Source organism: Daucus carota, chromosome 4 (assembly GCF_001625215.2).
Source record: "Daucus carota subsp. sativus chromosome 4, DH1 v3.0, whole genome shotgun sequence".
NCBI lineage: Eukaryota > Viridiplantae > Streptophyta > Magnoliopsida > Apiales > Apiaceae > Daucus > Daucus carota.
Window position 1 is genome coordinate 39,956,681 of NC_030384.2, and position 18,294 is coordinate 39,974,974.

The 18,294-nt window shown below is 35.1% G+C and overlaps 3 protein-coding genes across 6 annotated transcripts; 1 reads left to right on the forward strand and 2 right to left on the reverse strand.

The window, feature by feature from the left end:
* Positions 1-393: 393 nt before the first annotated feature.
* Positions 394-1,278, reverse strand: LOC108217374 (hydroxyproline O-galactosyltransferase GALT3). The gene has a single exon (XM_017390209.1). The coding sequence runs from the start codon at positions 1,276-1,278 to the stop codon at positions 394-396; it is 885 nt and encodes a 294-aa protein (XP_017245698.1).
* A 4,844-nt stretch (positions 1,279-6,122) lies between these two features.
* Positions 6,123-8,398, forward strand: LOC108216374 (trans-cinnamate:CoA ligase, peroxisomal). The gene is made up of 2 exons (XM_017389130.2): positions 6,123-6,501; positions 6,583-8,398. The coding sequence occupies exons 1-2, from the start codon at positions 6,304-6,306 to the stop codon at positions 8,125-8,127; spliced, it is 1,743 nt and encodes a 580-aa protein (XP_017244619.1). The 5' UTR covers positions 6,123-6,303; the 3' UTR covers positions 8,128-8,398.
* Positions 8,399-11,638: 3,240 nt separating this feature from the next.
* LOC108215651 (ras-related protein RHN1) lies at positions 11,639-18,294 on the reverse strand. 4 transcript variants are annotated; one of them, XM_064092468.1, is made up of 9 exons: positions 18,033-18,293; positions 17,872-17,949; positions 17,587-17,754; positions 16,971-17,019; positions 16,689-16,762; positions 15,882-15,975; positions 14,599-14,698; positions 12,006-14,389; positions 11,639-11,916 (listed from the first exon to the last, which is right to left on the reverse strand). In XM_064092468.1, exons 1-8 carry the CDS (start codon positions 18,069-18,071, stop codon positions 14,281-14,283), a joined length of 711 nt encoding a protein of 236 aa, XP_063948538.1. In that variant the 5' UTR covers positions 18,072-18,293; the 3' UTR covers positions 11,639-11,916; positions 12,006-14,280. The 4 variants fall into 4 exon arrangements, with proteins under 4 accessions (XP_063948538.1, XP_063948541.1, XP_017243674.1 ...); XM_064092471.1 differs by lacking the exon at positions 12,006-14,389 and adding an exon at positions 14,792-14,837; XM_017388185.2 differs by lacking the exon at positions 12,006-14,389 and having other exon boundaries at positions 18,033-18,289.

An 18,294-nucleotide genomic window follows, 5' to 3' on the forward strand; every position in this document is an offset into this window, starting at 1 on the left:
ATTTTCTCTTCTTTCACTCTGTTTTCTTGGTTTAAATAAGCCGACTATTTCTCAGGTTCAAAAGAAAAATGAAAGAATGTCATCCACATATGTTATCAGCTTCATGAGTATACCTATATATGTTTCCATGTATGTTGGCTTTATTTATACTGATACTATAAGTAAATTATTCTTCATGTGAACCAAAGAATTTTGCATTCTTTTCGAATATAGGAGATTGTCTAGCTGAATCAGGGTAGAACCACAGCGATCTAAGATGTTTGATGAATTTTGTTTTATCAACAGCCTAGCCTTGTAAACTTCTCTTACCAGCAGTGCTCAGAATACAAGATATTTTTCTAAGCCACTGACGAGAAAAACCTTAAGCTATTCCGGATCTTGTCATTGGTGTGATCATATAGTGTAGAGTTTGGATTGCTTAAGTTGCCTGGTGACGTTGAAATAGTTAAGCACATTCTGCCACTGATCCCACCTCTTGAGCCTATGAACCGCAATAGTATCTGGAATGAGCTCATGCGAACATCTTCCATTGGTTCCTGGATAATCATACATTGCTGGCTTATTAGAATATCTGTTCCTCGCCTTGTTCCCCATGTCCAACCATTTTCCTACTAGCCTATCCTCCGGTCCACTAATATCTTTTGCCGCGATTTCAGATTCCCTAATCCATTCCACAAGGTCCCACGACAGCACAAATCCCATTCCTGACATGTAATGGACAAAGGGGTTCATGCTAGGACAGGGAATTACAAATCCGTAATACAAATCTGACCTGGGCTTAACCGAAAGTGACAATGCTAGTGGCTCGAGCCTCAAGTACACATCGTCATCAGCCTTCATCACATAGTCATAGCGGTGAGGAAGGATCCCTGGCAGAGAGGAGAAGTATGTGTAGGTCTTTCCACTGTTCATGTTTTCTGAGCAGTTGAGAATTATAATGTCATTGTAACGTAGAATTTCGAGAGAGATCAGTAATTTTTGCTCAGGCTTGGTGAGGTTGCAAAATACAAACTTCACATCAATTTTGGCTATAGCAGAGGATTGTATTCCATAAATGAGGCGGAGAAAATGGCGACGATCATAAGCATCAGCCCGGGTTAGTATCCCGATTAGGAGGCTGAACTGGATTTTTGGTTGATGTGAATCATGGGGAGTTGCAGCAGTCTGAGAAGTGAATTTTGACTGCGATTTCACATAGATGTTGAAAAGAAAAAAAGTTGTGATGATAATAATAGCTAGAGAGGGCAATGTCGCAAGAATTCGCCTTCGGCGAGGCATCTTGAGGTAGATTTTGACGTTTACAAAGACTTTTGAAGGGAGGTTCATGTCTGAAGAAATCAATATGAGTGTGCATGTGAGTGAAGTTTATAAGATGGTCTTCCTCATGCTTTACATGCACAAATGTCAAGTTTTAGGCAAGTACTCATAACGTGAACTTAGCCAAGAGGTAACATTAGTCTCGTGCTTGGCATTTTCTTTCGCTTAAATGTACATGAGCATTTTACTTGCTCTCGGATGCGATAAAACGCAACAGAAGCTGGAACAGGGCTCCCTCCACTTCTTGATCACCTTTAAAATGGAGAGACAAACATAATCAGCCCAACTCCTACCAACACGATAAAGTATTTTTGGAGCCAAAGTAATAATAATTATTTTAGTTTTCTGTTCTCTCCGGTAGGGGCCAACGTTACTGAGTGGTTACAGTTTGTAGAATGTTACTATATATCTACGAGGGTTGGTACAATCTTGTTTTTTTAAAATTTATTACAAATACAAATAAAAACAGTGTGCATTTCATACTAATACTATACAAAATTCCCTTATATATATCAACAGATCCAAGACCCTGTATATAACCATTCATTAAAAATTTAAACAAATCTGATTATACATACATAAATGACGTAACAGTAATTATAAAGAACATCAAAAATTAAACATACAATTCTACATATACGCTATATCTTTTTTTAATCGTATGGATAAAAAGCTTTATTAAAAATAGTATATTATTAATATTTAGATATAAATAAAATATATCAGATAATAAATAATGTATGCAGAGGTTCAACAAATATATTCATAAAAAGTTGACTAAAATTATAAATAAGAAGCGAAGATAGTGTCATAATTTTAATATTAAGACATTGATTATATTATTATTTTTTTGACATAACTATACTTTTTATTTTTAAATATGCTAGTTCACGTTTTAATTAAAGGTTTTTTCATGACTGTGGTTGGCTGGTTGCTCTAACTATACGAAATTGGTAGATAAGTTTGGATAAAAAACGAGAAATATGCCGCATAAAATCTTTTGTTCACATCAGAATCGATAATCAATCAGATTTACGAGATCACGATTCACGACTACCGGACCCCATATATGATATGAGAACGGCCACGTGACATGGTCCCGCACTCCCGCCTGCCAGTAAGGGCCGTGATATTTTTGTAGCTTATTTTTATGAGCAGGTTAGAGCAACTCCAATGCAATGCTATACTTGGTTCTATTGCTATATTATAGCATCAAAAGTAAAAAAACTCAACTCCAAAGGGATGCTATATTTGGATGCATTCATGCTTAGATGCATCCTTGGTTCTATATTTGAAACCAAGGATGGATCCATCCATGTTGCCACATCATCAATAACTATAAATTGGAAACTAGTTAATGAGTTAATGAGTTATGTAAAAGTTAATGAGTTGGTTCTATATAGAAGTTAGGTAAAAGTTGATGAGTTGGTTAAATTTGAAACTAGTTATAGAACTTAGCATTGGAGTGCAAGTTTTATTTTAGCACCAAAATACACTTTTTGGTGCTATATTATAGCAATAGCAATAGATATATAGCATCTAGCATTGGACTTGCTCTTAGGATCTCAAATTTGTTTTTAAATGAAGTGGTGGATTTTTTTGACGAATGTAGAATTATCATCGATTTTAATCGAATGATTTATACGAATATAAGAATTTTATTATTATTTATGTGAAAATAATTATTATCGATTTTTTATATTTAGCATTTTCCTGTTTCTATTTCCCCACAAATTTACAGATTTACTATACATATAAAACAAGGTCAAACGACATTATTTTGGTGCTTGAGGTGACGTGAGGGCGCCGATGATGCAGGACATACGTAATTAAGAAGTTTTATCACTTATAAGTTTTAAATTGCTTTTAACTTCTATTTCACTTATTTATTTAGCAAAAACTACTTATTTTAAACTCAACCAAACGACCTCAAAGGATTCTCAATTAAAATTAGAGCTTCCATACGTTGATTTCACTTAAATATGCTGTATATACGACACGAGCTTATAAACTCCTATGGAAAAAATATTGGAAATCTTTTATGCAGACAAGTTTTGATCATACGATTTTCCTAGTACATGTTGATATGATTCTAGATTTTGTTGTATGTTGCTTCTCGCAATCAAACAAGAGTGGATGCTTTGAACCGTAATTTTATTTTTTTACTAATCATAATATATGTTTACTCGTGTCATTGGATGACAGTGATTCCCCAAATATATCGACAAATATATGTAATAAAATTACATATCCATGCGTTATAAATAATCCCTCATGGCTAAGTCAAGTTCGTCAGCCTCTTGCGGCACCTAATAACAACAATTATGCTAATAATCAACAACAATTATAAATTAAGTTGTTTTGAATGCATGCACATTTTGTTCAATTACATAAGCTTGAAAACAACTCGCGAAATGTGATATGGAAGTCTAGTTTAAATTTCAGAGTATATTCGATCTTCTGGTCTTAACAAACAGAGCTAGAAGTGTACATTAGTTTGTTTCGTCAAATGTTTAAGAAGTTCCACCACGTTTCCGTATACATTCTATATGATTTCTGGGTGTTTTCGACGTGTGAATTCAGGGAGAATCTTGGACAAAATAAACCAGTTTCAACCATGTTGTCAGAAATCTTACATTTAATAATTTTTTACGACTATTTTATTTGTAATTATCCTACTAATACTCTTAGTCAAGTATGGAACGCACTTGACCTAACGACCTTCGGTTAAACTTCTTGGCACTTAACTCAGATGCATATATTGGTGGTGGAAGAAGATAGATAAACACCAAAAAAAGCAGAAAAAAATTAATATCCATCAGTGTCTTATAAAATTAACTCGCGGATTAATCAGTTGAACTGCATAAAAAAACTCAAATATATTCACATGTTTGATAATTAGTGGTCAGGTTTTAGATGTTAACGGATCGAATTAACCGTTTTAACTAGATAATTACAATAATTGTTTTGATTATTGAATTAAATTAATTATTTTACATATTAATATTTGATGAATAACAGCGACCTAATTTACTTTTCATCTCAAATAGGCACATACTAGACCTAATAATTGAATTTTTGTTTAAAAATAACTTTTTACACACTAGCATAAATCGCTGTTTCAATATATTTATTACCGAATTTTCATATATATATATATATATATATATATATATATGGGAGGGTTCTGGTACAAACTTACAAACTTTTTTTGTTCAACACATATATAACTTGAGTTCAACATTTTTTTAACATATTTTGTTGAACATCGATTAAAATAGTGGTAGAGAAGTACGTAAACCAATTTTTAAATGTAAGAACTAAGGTAAACATGTTATATAACTAATATTTATGTTTCTAGACCCTACCCAAACCCCAGAGGTATAGTTTAAACATCTTTTTAGATATATTCAACACAAGGATAATTAGTGTTCAACACCCGATGTTGAACCCCAGTTATAAATGTGTTGAAAACGCGATTTATTTATGCGTTATTTTTAAAAATTGTGTTGTTTATTTGAAGAATTTTCAACATAGATACTTTATATAACTAAGGATTAACACGATGGGAGAATTAAAAAAAGTTTGTAAGTTTGTAACTTAAAAAAGTTTTTATTTGATCCTATATATATATATATATATTTTGATTACCGAATTAAATTATTCTCTCGATCAAATTCTAAGCACGACCCAAAATTCTAATTTCTAACTCTCGGATATTTTTTCCGGCAAAATTGAATAGTCCTATTCATTCTAGTTCAAGTGGTGGGAGTGCCGTGACCATTAGCACTGCAAATTTAGCAAACATCGCTGTTTTTCTTTTGTTACAAGGACAGAGTTTGACAAGTGTCAGGTTGGTTTATATCTGTGAATGGTGATGATTTCCCAAATCACGTTTTCTTACCAACGAAAATGCCTCGCACATATTTGGGTCGATTTCATCTGCCTTTCACATGTACAGTCGTATATTCTATTATCTAACTAACTAACAAAATATCCGATTTTAAATCACCGAAGAAGAAATGGAACAGAAATGTGCCTACAGGCGCAATCGGCATGAAACTTGATGAAAAGCTTGAGACAATGCATGTGCTTCTGTTGCGCTATCAACACTATATTAAGTTGTGGACATGTTTTATACGGATTTTAAACAGAGAGCGTCCCAGCAAGTTTAACATGTACGTAGTAACAACCTGCATTTTTACACCAAGCAAACTGTTCGTACGATTGTATTTCGGTTTGGAAAAGGACCCGAGTCTTGCAACATCTCCGACGGCCTCTCGGATCCGACCATCTTTTTAATACTTATTCTCTATTTCATATTTTATTAATATATATTTAAATTTTTATTAATAAAAATAAATTAAAGGTGAAAGGAAGAGAATATGAGTCTCTTTGAGCTCTACTTGAATCAATATCATTTTTCTACTTAAGCTCTACGTTCTGTTTGGCTCCGGTTGCTTGGTACAAAATATTTAAACGAGAGTATTCTTTTTTGGGTATTTATTTAACTTTGAAGACTATTTTTCAAACTTAAAGTGAAAACTGTTTACCTACCCAGTCTTCCGAAAATTATAATATTTTTCCTAGGACACTCTAATTATAAATCAGTTATAAATTCTAACAAACAAATTTTGGAGAAACCAGACATTCTAACAAACAACGGAGCACTGAGCTTTGGTGAAGCATTCAACAGGCCTAATGTGAAAATCCGAGTGCAATAAAATTCCACATATTTTGTACTAGTTTTCAAGTCACACGGTCTTTATTCAAACTCGTTTTTTCTTGTTAACTTCCGGGAAATATTCACCTCACACTCACTTGTACCTAATAATTCCTCCCCTCGCTGCTTTTGCCACAAGCTTTCCCCTATATATACACTTGAATCTTTCTTCTCATTGCTCACTTCAACTTCAACTTCAACCTCTTCTTCAGCAAATACTTAAAACACACACATTATCTCTCTCTCTCTCTCTCTCGCTAATAATGGATAAACTAGACAAGTGTGCAGCAAACTATGTAGCGCTAACTCCTCTCACTTTCTTGAAGAGAGCCGCTGCGGTTTATGCCAAACGGACCTCTGTTATATACGGCGGAGTTCGGTTTAACTGGCTCCAGACTTACCAACGATGTTGTCGTGTGGCCTCCTCGCTTCGATCCCTCAATATTACAAAGAACGATGTGGTAAGATTGATCGGCAATGTTTTAACTATCTGTAGTTTTTTGAGTAAAGTAGATTTTTAAATTTGTTTTGAAAAATGGCAGGTGTCGGTTTTAGCACCAAATACTCCAGCATTGTATGAGATGCATTTTGCAGTGCCAATGGCTGGGGCGGTGCTGAATGCTATTAACACCAGGCTTGATGCCAATAACATAGCGACTATTCTGCGACACTCTGAAGCCAAGATGTTCTTTGTGGACTACGAATACGTGCCTCTTGCTCGTGATGCTCTCCGTTTGTTACTCTCTGATATTGATTGTTCACTCCCTTTGGTGATTGTCATTGATGACATTGACAAGCCTACGGGGATTCGGCTAGGCGAGCTTGAGTACGAGCAGCTTGTTTGCCACGGGGATCCTCGGTATGTGCCTGAGGCGGTCCAGGATGAGTGGGATGCGATAGCTCTGAATTACACCTCTGGCACCACCTCGGCTCCCAAAGGAGTGGTGTATAGTCATAGAGGGGCGTTTTTGAGTACTATGAGTTTGATTCAGGGGTGGGAAATGGGGACTGAGGCTGTTTATTTGTGGTCACTTCCTATGTTTCATTGTAATGGATGGACTTTTACTTGGGGAGTGGCTGCACGTGGTGGCACCAATGTGTGCATCCGCAACACCACTGCGAAACAAATGTACTCGGCAATTGCTGAGCACAAGGTCACACACATGTGCTGCGCCCCCATTGTGTTCACTATTCTCCTCGGGGCAAAACCCGAGGAGCGATGCAGTATTAGCCATCAGGTGAACATTCTGACGGGAGGGGCACCGCCACCAGCGCCCCTCCTGGAGAGAATGGAGAAACTCGGTTTCCATGTCATGCATGCCTATGGCCTCACCGAGGCCACAAGACCTGCACTGATATGCGAGTGGCAGGCTAAATGGAACGACCTGCCACAGGAACAGAAGGCCAAACTCAAGGCTCGCCAGGGTGTGAGTATACTCACCCTGGCGGATGTTGATGTTAAGGATTTGACTACAATGAAAAGTGTGCCGCGTGATGGCAAGACAATGGGAGAAATTGTGCTCCGAGGCAGCAGTATCATGAAAGGCTACTTCAAAGATCAGGTTGCCACAAAACAGGCATTCCATCAAGGCTGGTTTTTAACAGGTGACGTCGGGGTAATCTACCCCGACGGATACCTGGAAATCAAGGACAGGTCAAAAGATGTTATCATCTCAGGTGGCGAGAATATAAGCAGCGTGGAACTGGAGTCAGTGCTTTACAAGCATCCTAGTGTAATGGAGGCCGCCGTGGTGGCAATGCCTCATCCGCGATGGGGGGAAAGTCCTTGTGCCTTCGTCGTAGTGAAAAATATGGACAAAAATAATGTGCGAGAGGATGATATCATCAAACATTGCCAGGAAAATCTGCCAAAATATATGGTACCGAAGAAGGTAGAGTTCTTGAATGATCTTCCAAAGACTTCAACAGGGAAGCTGAAAAAATTTGAACTCAGGGCAATTGCAAAGACTCTGGTGATCTCTGACAAACAAACGGCCAAGAAGCAGGCTAATAAAGTCCACAGGAACCGATTAAATGACAATGGACATGCAACTGATCACCATGACCTTGTCATGTCTCGTCTATGAAACTATAAGTGTTCTCGAATTATACTACTTTACGGTGGAAATGATCCGCTTGGTAGTCAAAATTTTAATTCGCTTGTACAAAATGTTAAAGTTTGAAACAGGGCTTGTAATTTAATCCTTTTGAAAATATTAATAGTTGTATCATACTGAAAATAATGATCGATCATTTGGTTGAGTTAATCATTCGAATACTAAAATAAACTAATTCGGTTCGGTTGACCAAACCGAAGCAACTCGTTTTCAGTTCAATTATGATTTTTGTTTTATTTGATTTTTCGATGTTTTTTTTATTCTATCATAGTTTTTCTTCTGGTTTCTTTGTTCGCTACACGCAGTACTTAGACTAATCAACAAGTCTCTTCAATTTCTTACGGAAATTTGATTAAACTTTAATTTCTTTTCATTCAAGTGTTGTTGTCAATCGAGTGTTCTCCTTGTGCCGTCTTGACTTCTCTGTTTGTCCGTTTAAGTGTTGATATTTTGAAATATATATGGAGTCTTTCAAAGTGAAGTACTTGGATGATGTCTTGTACTATCTGCTTTCTTTTTCTATAATCGCCGTGATTTTGGTTCACTGTTTTAAAATTTCATATTTTTAATTCGGTATTCAGTCAATATAACTGAAGTAAATTGCTATTCGATTACGAACGTATGCAGTAATCTAAATAAAATTCGGTTCAGCCACCGGATCAATAACCGGAGATGATGTATGCGTGGCACACTATACACATTTTGTTAGGACTAATGCTCAGATTGCTATAAAATTCATTTGAAAATTCTGTAATAATAAAATTTATTAATATGTCGGATTCAAATAAAATTCATTAGAAAATTCTCAAATTAATCACAGATTTCAGAAATCCAATCTGGTGTAAAATTTTGTACATCACACTATCCCTGGACCCTGCTAGGTAACAGTGTTTTTAAGGCAAGATACAATAAATAAGATAGTACTCTTGCAGTTGTTGTAGCTATGGCGTTAATTGAATTCCTGGCCTATAATCCACATTCACCGCAGCTTGTCCACATATCTGGTCCTGAAAATCAAGTGGTCGCAATAGCTCTGCTGGATTGTACGAGGGGTTGACGGAATTTTGTCTCCGCCATTATTTTGGCCGATGATACAATTCAATTTTCACCGTTTCTTGTACTATATATTCGATTTTCTCACCGTTCCTTGGCATGTCGCATCAAATTTATCGAAATTGAATCGGAACAAACGCTAGCAAATTTAATGTACAATTTGGTTTTTACCCCCTCTCTCGCGACAGATTTTTTACGTTATTTTTTACATACATTTCAAATTTTTTATAAAATGTTATTTCATAATACTTTTTAAAAAAATTTCCTCAATAAAAAGTTGACTTTCAAATTTTTATAAAAAAATATTATAAAAATCTCAAAATATGTGTAAAATAGTGAATATAAACAAACTGCTGGAACATATAATTTCAATAATAGACTTATAACATAACATCTTCAAACGAACTTTCAAACACGGGGTGAAAGTTATTGAACAGGACAATATTGATCAAGGTTGTCGGACAAAAAATAAATTCGACGCGTTCGTTCGACATTTCAACTCGAGTTTATCGAACACGAGCGAGCTTGTTAAGCCTACGAAGCAGTTCAGATCGTTTACGGCTGTCGTTACTCGAGTCACCAGTCACCACGTGTCGTGTTGTTTTCAGTTATCATTCTCCACACACTTCTTTTGGTGAATCTAACTAAGCATTTAAAATTCAGAGAAATCCTAGTACATACAATGTTGGAAGAACACATAAAAATATCTAATGTTGCAAGAGCACATCCGCATATTTAAGTTGCGCGAATTTCATAGATGTCGAAATGGACGACAAGGATCGCAGTGCCGACCCCGAAGCTCGTGCCTGGTGGCCAAACAAAGCAATATGACAGCACACAATCACCCAAAAGAAACAGAATTGACAGTACTTATCATTGCACCACAAAATAGAGAAATGGTTTTTCCATTGTGTGCCCGTGACCACATGTTAAACATTAAATTTTATAGGTTTGATACGTTTTGATGGATGTGGTTGTTGTATTTACAGGAAACAACCACAAGAAACAATCAAAATGTTCCAAACTTATAGAATTTAGTGATTAGCATGTGCGCATGAACACTCGGAAAACCAATGATAAAAAAACAACCAGCACAACTTATTGTGGTAGTTGCTGTGGGGCAGTGAGAAAGCCCTTGAAGACAATGGCCGGGGCACACCGTGTTACACATTCTGCGTTTATTAGCTTTTGTATTGTTTTTCAAATTGGTCCTCACCTCCAAATAGACAAGCTTGCTGATGATCCGTCTAGTTCGAACATCATGTGCCGGTTTCCTTTCTTGATGGTCTGTGTGCTTGAAATGGACCGGATGGTTCGGCTGCTTCCCCTGAATTAAAAAATTTCACCGTCCAAATAATAATTCATTATTGATTCATTATTGCTGTATCACCACTGTTTTTATAAAACGAATGTGCTTTAAAAAGAAGAAATAGGAATTAATTGAAATGATTAATCAGGACACTGATTAGATATAAATAATATACAATAATTCAATTTATAAATTTATTTAATATTATTTTGTTATTAATCGAATTTTAAAAATTGAATCAACAAATTATGCAGTAACAATTAATCAGTCCAGTTACATATTTGATCTTTGTTGAGGCCTGTCATTAATTGGTCAAATTACATATCTGATCTTTATCAAGGTTTGTCTGTCATATAAATATTTGATTAATAAAATAAAATCTAAATTTGGTCGAATTTGGATTTCATCCAGCCAACAAATCGTAGGAGAGGAAGAGATGATCTGTATTTGTTTGAATAAGAATGTTTCAAATCTGGAGTTGTGGGCTGGTCTTGTTGTTCGAAAATGTAAATTTATATTCCTAAAACCAATGTTGTTTCATAGCAGCAACCACCACGTTCCTAGTTGGAATATTTGTCGTTCAATTTCGAAAGAAATTTGTTAGATATGTTGGTGTCATGTACTGGACACCTCGCTCGGTTGTAGAACAGTACAAGGCATCCATGAACATGATACATAATCACATTTAATATACATGCAAAAAGTTTCGGCAATTAATATTAAATGGTTAATTGTGCCAAATTTGTAAGCATAGTACACATGAAGTTTCATCTCATCACAGCTTTATTTTGTTTAATTTTTGTTTGTTACAGCTTTACCAAGCGACCAAACTCAGGCATCTTGCCTCTGCCAATATGGTTGATTCGATACTCGCTTTGAGTAGCAGGGAATAATTTGAACTGCAAATGTTATGCAGTTATCTTTTATTTATTATTATGCCCTTGCTTAATTCAGGTTGCAACTAATTTGGTTTGAGAAGATTAATTCCAAAAAGTAAGTAAATCACGGTAATTAAACATTGTTACATTTTTTTTCAATCCAACTAAGTTGTCTACATATAAAAACTAGTTTTGTTAATCCCATCGGGCAATTGACTAGTAGACCGTAAGGAGAGCCAACTAGTCGATCATTTGAGATTTTATGATCTTATTTTAATATAAGGGGACCAAGCTACTAATAGATGCATCAAGTTATTGAACAAATTGATAGAACACATTCAAATTCAAATCAATATGCTATTGAACTCATAATTTGAGACACGGGGTACTCTCCACAGTTGACTTGAAATCATGCTAACTTGCTATGTGTTTCTTGCTTGAGACAGAGGGAGCTCTACAAGTCTGCCCGCCACAAGACTTAACCGAAACTTCCGCTGTATGTATTAATTGCAAACCTACCTGCCAAATTAAATAATGGTAACTATATCAGCACCTAGGAGTACCATAAGTATATTGATAACAATAATTCGATTGAAGTACTACATTACCGTCACCATCACTATCGTGGACGGATAAGCCCATTTTATTGGAAAAAATCTCTACAAGCACAGGTGCCACCATAAAGAAATTTCAGTTGATGACACTTATAATTGTTTGCCTAGAATCTAGTGTCCATAAGTTGACTAAGCTAAACTTATAGCGCACTTATTGTTCCATAAGTTGAATAAGCTAAACTTATAGCGCACTTATTGTGCAAGTGTTTCAGTTCCCGCAACCTAAAATGCACATAAGACAACCAACAATAATAAATTGTAAGGTATGGGAGAGATGAAAAACAAATATGTAGGGAGATAACTTGACAGAAAAAGGCAAACTTTGAGAGGCACGAATGAAGATCAGAAATTAAAGAGTTTAGCCATTATCAAAAATTGCTTCTCCATACAAGTCTCTTACTTTGCTTGTAGAACCAAGAAAAAACATGAACCGACTTTCTTGCCTCAAGGAGCTCATTTAGTTCTCTAAAGATCAAAATATATAAATAGATGAGTCTCCTAAGCAAACACTATGTGGCACATATGGAATGGATTTTGGAAAGATTTATGATTAATGCAAGAAATTTGTTGTAAGGTGTGCCGGGATGAACTCAAAAGAAGATGTTCATTTATCAAACCCAAAAGCGTACTAATTAACTAAAAATTCCTAAAGCAGGAATCAGAGGTTCACAGATCAACTCAAATTGACTTTGGCAACTAAAACTAATTTGTTCCTCCACTGATTGGTGGTTTCTGCTGCACTAAACTAACAATTAACATTTTTGCATCTAATCGTATGAGGAGTTTGAGAGAGGGGGGGGGGGGGGGGGAGGGGGGCATGCAAAATTACATAATACTCAATTATTCTGGTATCAATCAATTACAGTACTTACTCCCACCTTGGTCCACAGTTTCTCATTTAATTTCAGTGGACTAAGAATTAATTAGAAGATATATAATGGAAATTTGTGAAAATGTGAATGAAGTAAAGCATGCTTGTTCATCAAATTCAAGCTCTCTCTCTTGGTCTGGAACTGTCATCAAAATTCCATTGTCCTGCCTTCTCTGATCAAAGTTGTGGTCTAATAAATTTGTATTCGGTCATTTGTGCTTCCATATGGAAGCACAACTTTGATCAGAGAAGGCAGGACAATGGAATTTTGATGACAGTTCCAGACCAAGAGAGAGCTTGGATTTGATGAACAAGCTGAACTTTAAGATATAAATGAGGAAAATCATGGACCATTATCTGACTGAACATTCAAGTTTCCTTGCAGCAATTGACAAAAAAAGAAATGAAAAAACTCATTAATCACCTTTTAGACCCTAACTGTGCTCCCGAGTTTTTATCGAGAGAAGAGAATAGAAGAGAAAAGAAGGTAAAACAAGAGAAGTGATATAAAAGTTCAACTGAGATCTTTCACGTGCTCCCGAGTTTATAATTTGGAAGAAGAGAAGATTTTGAAAAAAATGATATATATGGAAATATTGATAATGTTATGTGTGAGGATCCATTGCAATCTTTCCAAAACCGGAGAGAATTTTTGATAGAAAATTTTTAAAAAATTTCTCTATGCTTCTCTTCCCTTACCAGCACGATTACAAAAGAATTTTTGCAAATTTCTCCTCTTCTTTTCTCTTTCCTACATTTAGAAAGTTGGGAGCACCTACCTCACAGTCAGTACACTTTACAAATTCAAAACCCAGATATCAACATCATCATTCTTTCTACTAAAGTTTAAAGGAAAAAACCATTTCTAAAAGAGCTATTAAGATGAAAATAGCACCAACTGAAACAGGACTATACCAAAAAAAATTAAAAAAAATCAAAATTTGAATCTATGATTGGACTATCATGTGGCAAACTAACTGCAATGAATCCCTTTCTGCCGGATGAATGACATATTATCTATTACCTTTTTTCAGTTATGATTATAAAGCTGTCTAAAAATCTAAAATAAAGTTTTTCTTGTTTCCCTTTTAACATGATACACAATCTATACTATTATATAAAAGGCGAACGAAGGATAATATGTAAGTACGTTTTTGGCACTATCACACAGGTTGTAAACTGGGTTTAAGCTAGTATTGAACATACAGATACTGACACTAGTACAAGGACATAGTTGCTTGTATAACCAGGAAGTTGCTTGCTGCTTATTTTTTAAGATTGCTGTAAATTAAAGTCTCCTCACCATATTAAATCACATAAAAAATACATCAAGATTCTAAATTTAATCCTTCATCCCTCTATCTTATCACAGTTCTATAGTACAACATGCATTCTGCTTTACTCATGACTGAGAACACATCGGAAGTCAGCATGAAAGCCAACTTTACAGCTTAAAGCTTCGTTCTCACAGTAATTGGGTGATATTACACCTGGCGATATGTCATCACTGTAAAACAATTGGCTGATTCAGCATAATGCACTCAACAGCAAAAAACTCCCGAATTATATTGCAAACATGTCTAGACTTCTATTATTTTATCTTAGTATTATGCCTCTGGTTGTAATATCCATATTAACAAATATAAGCACAAGGTTTATTTAGCAAAGAGGATGAGAAAATTGAGATCTGAGTGGTAGTAGGAGAAAAAGTGATACCTAGAACAGCAAGCTGAAGCTTGAGATCCTACAGCCGGCCTGTCTACAAGTACCATTCCTGCTGGGTTCTGGGATGGTTGTGCTCTTGGCAGTCTTTTAGCTGTTTCAACCAAAGCAGGAATCATGTCAAATATCATAAAATAATACGAGTATATGTTTCCACATGTATCTTACAAATGTCAAGAACACTAACCAAAGGTTGTAAACGCATTGGGAAACGTACATTTTTGTGTGTGTACCTAGTGAATGCAATAAAAGATCTTATTATTGGGACAGAATTACTATATGCAGCGGTCATTGACTTGGAATTGTTAATAAATGACATCAGTTAATAAATCATTTCCGTGCTGAAATTTATATGGATTCCACTTCTACAAATATATAATAAATTACAAGTATTTGAAATAGAGGAGTATTATAACATAAGTAGAGATATATTACATTATTACTGCAACCAAAATAGTAAACAATACTACTTCATAAGGACATAGAGTGAGCGGCCGCCAGCAAGTAGCAGCGTGTGCTTAGGCTCTTGCTCATTTATATATTGTCTTGCCAGGTAGAGTAACAGATTACTACATAGGGTATGCAGGAAAAACAATAAATGAAGAGTTAATATATTATGGGGAATTGGGGATCATAAAAACTATATGGCTGAGTAATGGTGGAAGGGAGTGAATATGAAAGCAGGAAAGAGAACTTATAAGTGATTCGTAATTCAAGTAAAGCACTTCTCAATTACCCTCACGATCTATCTTACTTTATCTGGTAGGGCTGCAATGTCTATTACTAGATAAGGGCAGCTGACTACTGCTAAAACAAAAAAGGTAAGATAGTTAATTTTTTGTCGTTTTCGAGAAAATATATACACTTTCTAAATGAATAAAATGTTCTTTTTACGAAGTGAGGAAAAGACAAAGAAATTTTTTAGCTATGACAAAATTTTGATTGCCCATAGCAATCAGATCAACTGAAATACGAAGTTCATTCTTCAAAAAAACAAAATAAAGAATAAATTGCATTCACTCGAGCTCTCCTTTATTCATATTATGGAAAATAAAATAAATATTTATTCTTTAAGTATTTAACAGTGTGCATAGTCAAGTAAAATATAAACCAGTATCAATAATTACGGATAGTACTATCTTGTTTTAACAATTACAAATTACAGCTACTAAACAAAATTAATAGCGAAAATAATGTGAAATAAAGACACGAGAAGAAAACAAAGGTGCATTATCTACTATAACAATCCAATTCATGAAAAAAGTGATATAACTAACCTATCTCATAGAATATCTCATTGACATTGGCAGCAGTTTTGGCCGAGGTCTCCATAAAAAAAAGACCATTCTCCTCAGCATATAGTCGAGCCTCCTGCAATAAATTTAGAAGTCATATATCAAAAATGGAAGCATTACTTATGTAACTACACCTTAAGTTTATATATACAGGCACAAAACAACACACATATTTGTCAGTGGATTACATTAAGAGGAAAAGAACAGGGCCGGTCTTGAGATTTCGTTGGCCTAGTGCGAAAATTTTTTATGGACCTTTTTATACAAGACTACTAAAATGAATATTAAAACAAAATTCCAAGCAACTTGAAATTAGATATATTAAAACATGTGATATCTTATAAAAACAAAATTAGTTACTACAATTTTGAGATAATATATAAATAACTAAATTTAAAGATTGAAATTACCTTTGTTTTTGCGAGAATTGAAGTCCTAAATTACAACTTGAAACTTAAAAGATAATTATATAAATAATCGATCGTTTGGTGGACCATGATGCAGCAGTTAACGTGGCCTGTGCCGTGCGTTAAGTTTTACCAGGGAGAAAAAGGGCTTCTAAATTGCAGGTATAGAATTATAGATGTATAGTAACTATACACTAGACTTAAAAGAGGTTTGGGCCCCTGGATCCAATGGGCCCAGTACTGGAGCACTGGTTGCACTGGTCCAGGGCCGACACTGGAAAAGAATGTGTGAAAATAAGAATCAATTGGATGGACAATATATGTTTACAATCCTTGCATTATATTATAATGTGCAGTACGAACCAGTAATGCTATAACTTACATCTGCAGTCACTTTTCTTTTCTCTTCCAAATCCGCTTTGTTCCCAGCAAGTGCCATTACCAAATTAGGATTCCCTGGAAAGCCAAAATCAGCACACTGAGAAACGTGTTTGGATGATGTGTAAAATAAAATAAAAACTATCACAATACAAGTGGCATCCACTTGGACAGTGAAAGAATGCAATACACTTTTTACATTTTTGTTCACATAAAAACTTCAGGTATAGTATAAAGTATAAACATCAACTAACTCGTAGAACAAAAAGAATCAAAGCATAAAGACCTTGCTTTTGCAGTTCCTGCACCCAAGTCTTAGCTCGTGCAAATGAGTCCTACAATTGGGCACCAAGAGAGAACAATCCGATACGTAAGAAACTGAAGCATATGACAAGAACAAATAGCACCACACTAATCTCATGAAACAACAAGTGGTGAAAATCAATTGAGAGCATACTGTCCCCATCAGTGAATACCTTATAATGTACTATTCATAACCATAAATACATATAATTCAATCAAAATAACAAGTGACGCACTTAAAAACATCTAGCAGAGTTTAAGAACTTAAAAAAACAGCAACACAAAAGAGTATCTAAAAACAAAAAAACAAAAATAAAGTATTTAAAAACTAAAAAAAAAGGTATCTAACATCTCTGCTACATATGTTTGATTTAATGAAAATAGATTTGGCCAAAAAGATTTTTAAGCTAAACTCAGAACATCCTTTGAAAAAAAGAAAAAGAAAAAAAAAGCTAAACTCAGAACATAAAGTAAGTTACAAGTTAATCTAAAGCTTAAAGAAAGAATTTAGCATTTATTTAAATACCGCAATTAAAGCCAAAAAAAAACAGAAATAGACTAGCTATACATATATGAAAGGCAAGAATGGTGAAAATTACAATGCTGGCAATGTCGTAAACGATAATGGCAGCAGCAGCGCCTCGATAGTACATAGGAGCTAAGCTGTGGTATCTTTCTTGTCCAGCAGTGTCCCAGATCTCGAATTTGACGGTTGCATCACTAACGGCAAGGGTTTGCGAAAAGAACGCCGCTCCGATCGTGGATTCCTGCAATTGTAAAGTAGTACATATACATAATTAATCAAAAAAGTTAATCACATACAGTTCGTTATACACGGAGTCATGGATCATTATCACATATCGAGAGAGAGAGAGAGAGAGTACCTGAAAATCGAGAAATTGACCTTTGACGAAGCGCAAGACGAGACTAGATTTACCGGCTCCCATATCGCCTAATAAAACCTGAAGGATATGATAAATACAACAAAGTGAGGAATTGAAAGAGATATACAAGTATGTGTGTAAGTATAGGTGTAGTAGAATACGAGTTTAGCGTTGAGATTGTTGCGAGCAGAAGTTGCCATGGAAGTGATCAAGGTTTGGAGATGTGCAGCAAAAGAGAAGGAAATGCGGGTAGTAGTCAGCCACAAGAAAGGGGAAAGTTAAGTTGTCTGCTTAGAACAGACGTGATGGTTTTAGTGTCGGTGTATTAATATGCTTTTTCACAAACTTATTGCCTGGCCAAACTACGAGTATTTGGAAATATACTTGCAGTTGGAATTCATCGGATAGATGATGGATTGAGTG

Bases quoted from the DNA above. Each gene is read 5' to 3' on its own strand.
- LOC108217374 (XM_017390209.1), bottom strand. From the start codon at position 1,278: ATGCCTCGCCGAAGGCGAATTCTTGCGACATTGCCCTCTCTAGCTATT.
- LOC108215651 (XM_064092468.1), bottom strand. From the start codon at position 18,071: ATGGCAACTTCTGCTCGCAACAATCTCAACGCTAAACTC. The intron at 17,755-17,871 runs GTACTCTCTCTC...TTACAATTGCAG, and splicing joins GTCAATTTCTCGATTTTCAG to GAATCCACGATCGGAGCGGC. The intron at 16,763-16,970 runs GTCTTTATGCTT...TTGGCTTTCCAG, and splicing joins GCAGGAACTGCAAAAGCAAG to GGAATCCTAATTTGGTAATG.
- LOC108216374 (XM_017389130.2), top strand. From the start codon at position 6,304: ATGGATAAACTAGACAAGTGTGCAGCAAACTATGTAGCGCTAACTCCT. The intron at 6,502-6,582 runs GTAAGATTGATC...GAAAAATGGCAG, and splicing joins ATATTACAAAGAACGATGTG to GTGTCGGTTTTAGCACCAAA.